The 6,571-nt window shown below is 45.7% G+C and overlaps 1 protein-coding gene across 1 annotated transcript in view; it reads right to left on the reverse strand.

Moving 5' to 3' along the window:
• Positions 1-5,794, reverse strand: part of SLC25A43 (solute carrier family 25 member 43) — a 41,458-nt gene extending 35,664 nt beyond the window's left edge. Inside the window, exon 1 of the mRNA XM_037069131.1 lies at positions 5,278-5,794. Coding sequence (XP_036925026.1) covers positions 5,278-5,552 — 275 coding nt within the window. The 5' untranslated portion in view covers positions 5,553-5,794. The remainder of the gene's footprint in view (positions 1-5,277) is intronic.
• Positions 5,795-6,571: the final 777 nt, after the last annotated feature.

The following is a 6,571-nucleotide window of genomic DNA, read 5'->3' on the forward strand; positions in this document are numbered from 1 at the left end:
CAAGAATTAAATAAAAATTATATTTAAAAAAAAAAAATCTTTAAATAAATAAATAAAAATAAATCTTAAAAAAATAAAGATAAATAAATTAAGAAACACACCCACAAAATCATACCTTATATTACTGATGGATAGTTGCAGATACATATAAAAAAGTGTAAAATAGACCTCCTTGAAGGTGGAAGAGGGGATGGACTGGGAAAGAGAATGAAGGGGACAGCAGTTTGATCTATGATGTTTTACTTCTTTTCTTTTTTAAAGATTGTATGTATTTCTTTTTAGAGAGAGTGGAAGGAAGGGAGAAAGAGAGGGGAAGAAACATTAATGTGTGGTTGCCCCTTGGCACGCCCACCAGGGACCAGGCCTGCAGCCCAGGCACGTGCCCTGACTGGGATTAGAACTGGCAACCCTTTGGTTTGCAGGCCAGCACTCAATCCAGTGAGCCACTAGCCAAGGCGATATTTTATTTCTTGTATTAAAAAGACGTCGAAGTATCTTTTATACTAATTATCTTGCTGTCAATTCTGAATGGTGGTGTTTACTATATTATTTTTTGTGTTTCTCTGCTGTTTTACAATGTAGTAAAAATGGCTTTGGGTGGACTTTTCCAAATGCAAAATAGAAAGTTATTCTGTGACAAACCCTCTTTTGGGGAGCAGCACATCCCCAGGCATGAGGGCCTACCTGGGCAGAAATTCTTATAAGGGGACGTTTACATGACATATGTTCCCTGGTCAGGAACAGGAAGCAAAGGAATTTTACTCCATCTTGCTGATGAGGCTAAGATCAAAAATTACCTGGAAACCAGGAAATAAAATATTTTGTCCCAGAGAGTGGGGAGGGAGAGAGGGAGAGCGATAGCAAGGGTTTGAATAAAAGGAAAGTGAACAGAACTAGGCTAAAATAAAAGTACTGTATCTTTAAAAAACAGACTATGCCTAGTGCTTTGACTTTCAAACCGCCAGTGAAGAGGTGCCTTTCCTGCTCCTTCAGTTTGGCAGCAAACCAGGGCTCTAAGTAAGATGAATGGGTGTGCAGGTGCAGTTATTTAAGGGGTTCTAGGATGCCTCCTTGTTCTCAAGTAAACTCAATGATTTCTTGTGTAAAAAAAAAAAGCATCTCCTTCAAGCTGTAGGAAAATCTTGACTTCATTTTGTTAATGTGCCTTAACTGCGCTGACTGAAACAGTGCTCTGAGTTAACCATCTACCTTGTAAAGATCCAGGTAACTAGATCTGGCTACCACCAATGGGCCGTTTGCCTCAGTTTCATTGCCTGCATAATTTCTGGTTTCTCCCTCCTCTCTCCTCTAGCCAGTCAAGTTGGTGGTGGGGGAACCTTAGAAGAGGAAGGGAAGATTGAGGAAATGAATATGCTTGACTGGAGGAATGGTCCACAGTAAGGCAGAACAATCTAGAAAAACATGGAGTTTGAAATGCCAAAGGAAACACCATTCATTCTCATTGCCTCACCCTTATTCCCTATCCCACTTGGCCACTTCTGGGGCATTAATTAATTCATTATCCATTTATTGAATGTCCACAATGTGCCAGATACTGTGCAAAAACTCAGCATAGATGAGAAGAGAGTTCAACAGTCCTCCTAAAGAAATGACTGGCCTGGCTGGTGTAGCTCAGTGGATTGAGCGCGGGCCTGCAAACCAAAAGATTGCAGTTTGATTCCTAGTCAGGGCACATGCCTGGGTTGCAGGCCAGTTCCTAGCAGGGGACGCATGAGAGGCAACCATACATTGATATTTCTCTTCTTCTCTCCTTCCCTTCCCTTCTAAAGATAAATAAATAAAATCTTAAACAAAAAAGAGAAATGACTGGTAAGGGCAATGGGAGAGGAAATATGCTTCTGGTTAACTTAATGAGCTAGGAAGAAGAACTGTCTTATATCAGATTGTCTTATGAAGTCAGTTCTTCCTATCAAATACACAAAATTTAAAAAGAACCAAAGGAAGTCCCTTCTTAGACACCAACCACCTCATACAGAGACAATGACCACTTATCATTCGCCTTAGAATCACAGAGTCAAGGCAGGCGACCCTAATAGGCCATTGATCTCACCCTGGTCCCCACATCTTAAGTTCCTGTTTGATTGGCTGGGGCACCAGTGTTCCCCTTTCTGCTCTTCCCCCCGCCACCTCACACATTTGTGCTAGTTTTTTCCAGTGAGACTGGATAAGCTGGTGAACAGCAGTGACCCATTCCTTTCAACCACATGAATACTGCACACACTCTGGATGTATGTAGTTAAAACTGCCAACACTTCAACCTAATACAAGTTAGCAGCCAAACACAAGCTCATGAAGTAGTTACACAATAAGGAGTTGGTGTTGCTTATGAACAATTTCAGAGCTGCAGGGACCCAAACCAGTGCTTATACAGTTAAACAAGCAGTTGTGGTATAAAGCTGGTTGAGGGCTATTTGATATATTTGAAAGCCATGCATTGTGTTAGGTATTTATTTATTTATTACAAGTACCTAGTGCCTAATAGACTCTCCCAAGTGTACTCTTTTGATTGTTAACCCAAGTAAGCACACATTTCAATATCACAATGGTGAGTATAGTCCTGGACTGTGGAGCCAGAAGATCTGGTTTCAAGCTCCAGGTCTGTCATTAATTGTGTTTGTAGACAAGTTATTTAACCACTGCATTCCATTCTCTGAACATGCAGATGTTTATTGTTTGCTGAAATCCATGATCATAAGCCCCACGCAATGATTTTGCAAATTCATGGTCAGGAAAGAGTAGAGATGAATCAGTATAATGACGGACCAAAGGTGTCGTCTATACATAGGAAGGATGGCACCATGATTAATCAACCACTTTGCTTTCTATCTATACCCAGCCATTCACTGAAATACTTCCTTTTAGCTTCCAGAAAAAAATAATCTTGCAGGGAAAAAAATGAGCAAACCTGGCCCGAGTAACTATCTCTTCTTCCTCTCCCATGGATCAAATCTGCTCCACTCCCATTGTCACCAGTCTATTTCAGGTGCCCTCAGCTATCCCATAGACAAGTGCAATAGATTCCTAACTGGTCCTGCCATCCATCCCCAGTCTTCTGCCTCTGTAGTCATCCTACCCTGCTTCCAGGTGACAATTATTACTGTTAAATGGCTTTAATCACAGCACTTCCCCCCACCACCAAAAATCTCCCACAGCTATCCTTGCATACCAAGTCAAGTCCAAACTCCTTAACCCCGCCCTCCAACATCTGATCCCAACCTGTTTTTCTGGCTGTATTTCCCATTACAGTTGTAGACACACCTTATGCTCCAATCACGCTGCATGCTTTCCACCCCTGTGTTTGACATTATCTGCAATATCTTTCTCTCCATCTTTGCCAGCAAACTCCTACTCATTCTCCTAAGACCAAACTCGGATGGTTTTTTTTCCCCCTGAGAAGTCTTCACTTCTCTTCCTCCTCATCCCTCATCAGAAGTGTTTATTTCTATAGCACTTTAACCATGGAAATCACACACATGGACACATTGGTCTTATTCTTCTATTACTTTGTAAGCTCGGGGCACAGGGACCATGTGCCTTTCATCCTTACCTCATCCCCAGCATCATGCATACAGTGGGTACTTAATTAAGACTCAGTACATTAAAATCAGATAGAGGCAGAGAGAAAGGAAGCATGCTGTAATAGAGTATGAGATTTGATATCAGAAAGCCAGGTGGTGGCGCTTAGCTCTGTCATTGATGAATGGTATGGCCAGTCTATGTCCCATTCTGCATCTGTAAAATGGACATATTTCCCACCCTATGAACCTTACAGGGTAGGAGGCAGTAGTTTTAAAACTTCATTGATGTACACACAGATAAAATGACTATATGGAGGTGATAGATACATCAATTAGCTTGATTGAGATAATTATTTCACAATGTATATGAACATATCCAGTTGTACACCTTAAATATATACAATTTTTATGTCAATTATTTCTCAATAACGGTGTTTTAAAAATCTAATGATGTATATATTAGGTGGTTACGAGAAAAGCCACGATACTTCAACCAGCCTTTGAAGTTGTCTCCTTCCTCTGGTACACATTCCAAAGGAAGATATCCATACCGGCTTGGTGGAGCAGAGAGTGAAGTGGGGAGAAGTTGGGTCATTAAAATTCAGAGAGCTGTCTACACAGACTTTAGGCCAGAAGTTGATGAGGGCCAGGGGATGCTAGTGAGGAAAGAGAGCCTGATGGAAATGCCTGGTGATCTCAGTACCTTCCCTTCTCAGAGGAAGACGATGTAGACTATTCCCAGGAGATAAGCGGAATGAGTTCTACTAGCCTGCAGGACTCAGTGACAAGGTTGATTCCATCTTGCTTGTCAGCTGCCAGAGGAGCCTTCCAGCTCTAGCCTCCCAGAGTCAGAGGCAAAGTTCTCTGACTGTTAGCCTTCAAGGCTGAACAATGTGGTCAAGGCTGTGGGCTGTTGATCTAATTCAGAGCCAAGGCCAGTCTTTAGAGTTTGCACTGTGATCCCCACTGAGGAACACAGGGACCATCCTTCCAAGCATACAAACATCTCCTCTTCCTGAAATTCCATCACTGTTTTAGGCTTTGTTTCCAGCTAAAATAAATATCTGTGAGTTTTGAGGAAGCTTGAAAACTCATCTGGCATTATCCAGTCTTAAGAAGCAGCTGTTGAAGTAAGCCCAAAGCTGGTGGGCAGTGAGTGTGGAGTAAGCAGTACAGCATGGGGAGGTGTTGGACCCTAAAGGCAAGCTTCGTTTAGGGGTGTGTGTGTGCGTGCGTGTGTAGAAACCTGTAGCCTGTTTTGTGGCAATGGAGAGAGTCCTCTGGTTCTACCAAACACTTTTTTTCTGGGGGCTTTAGTCAGACAGGTACAGTTGCATACACACTTCAAACGGGTCTGTCTCTCCTAGGCTAGTCAAGACAGTTTCCAAGTCGATGGACGGTGGGAATGGTTAGGAGCCATCTTTCTGGAGGTCTCTTCATTCCATCCCCCAAATCCCCTTTTGCCACATGCCACCCCCTCACCTGTCCTACCCGGTGAGCCTCTCTGGGTTAGGGCTGTCTCCACAAAACTGCCTCTGGCCGGGAAGAAATCCCAAGAGTACGTGACAAACTTGGAGGCTGCGCTTTGGGGGCTGTAGATGTTTCTTGTCGGCCAAAGTGCCCCAAGGGTCTCCCATGCGATCAAGAAAACGGCCGGGGCCTACGGCAGGGCCCTGACCCCGGGAACTGCGATGGTCCCGGCTCCCGGCCCACCCGCCCCGCACGGCCCGGCCCTTACTTGCGGTAGGCAGTGAGCTGCAAGGCGCTGTAAGGGAAGAGGCGCAGGCAGGCCACCGTGTTCCCCTTCCATAGGGCCCGGGGCCCCTCGGCCCGCCACACGGCGAGCCCTGTGGTCCATGGCCCTCGGTGGCGACCTCGCACCACGCCAACCTGGGCTAGCACTGTCACGAGCTCCAGTGGTGCGGTGAGACTCAAGCTGAGCGCCCCAGCCAGCCCCGCGCACAGCAGCCTCTGGCTGCCGGTCAGCCGGCCGTCACGCCGCCACGTCGCCATCGCGCCCCGCAGGCCGAGCCCCGGCCCGGGACAGCGGGACTTGGAGTGTCTCGGGCCTGGGGCTCCCGGGCTCTCGGCAGAGGGGGCCGACGAATCCCTCCCGCAGGGGGACGGACGCGCGGCCGACCCGGGAAGCCTATCCCGCCCCGGCGGCCTTAGGCGGGGTGGGGTGCGGTGGGTGGAGCGGAGGAGGCCGCCACAGCCCAAGGCCTCCCGGATTTGCCATCTGCTCTGCAGCTGGCAAGTTTCTGTTTGCTGTTGAAGAAAGAGTCACTGTGCTCTTTCCAGGCCCAGCCAGCTAGACTTCTTGTTTCCTAAGTATTCACCCCTTCCTGTCTTCTTGCGAATCCAGTAGGGGTTCAGAACCAGTCACCCTAAAATGTTCCTCTGTGGTGTGCAGATTATTTTAAGATAAAGGCTAAACCGGATCCTGCAGGCTCGTGAGAAACTTTTCTCTTTCCCTTAAAGAATTTAAATTAGGGCCCTTGCCCATACTGAGTTAATCAGAAATGACTTTTTTGATGTATCTACACGGCAGGGCAAACGTCTAATCACTGAATACCTGCTCATCTTAGTGTCCTGGGAATGACCTTCCTCCCCTCCGAAACCCCAAGGAGCCTTACCTCATCCTGAGCTCTGAGTGTCATATACACCTCATTTTCCCTTTCTGTCTCTGACGCCTCATGTGTGTGTGTGTGTGTGTGGGGTCCCACACATATGTATGTAATTAAATTTGGTCATTTTTCTCTTGCTAATTTGTCTTATGTCTATCTGATTATTAGACTAGTCAAAAACAGCCTTAAAAGATAATGGGAAGTTTCTTTCTCCCCCACAACCCCACTTTTTCCCTTCCATATTCTGCCTCACCCTTTCTCCCCAGGCTTTTGTTCTCTTTCATCCAACCTCTTTTTTTTTTCTACCACAAGATAAAGCCTCGCAGATTTCTCAGTGTAAAAGGAAAAGTCTGTAACACACACACACAGCTGCTACCTATCAGAGACACTTGTCAAGTACAGGTA

Source organism: Sturnira hondurensis, unplaced genomic scaffold (genome assembly GCF_014824575.4).
Source record: "Sturnira hondurensis isolate 20B ecotype Veracruz unplaced genomic scaffold, ASM1482457v3 Scaffold0018484, whole genome shotgun sequence".
In the NCBI taxonomy this organism is placed as follows: Eukaryota; Metazoa; Chordata; class Mammalia; order Chiroptera; family Phyllostomidae; genus Sturnira; species Sturnira hondurensis.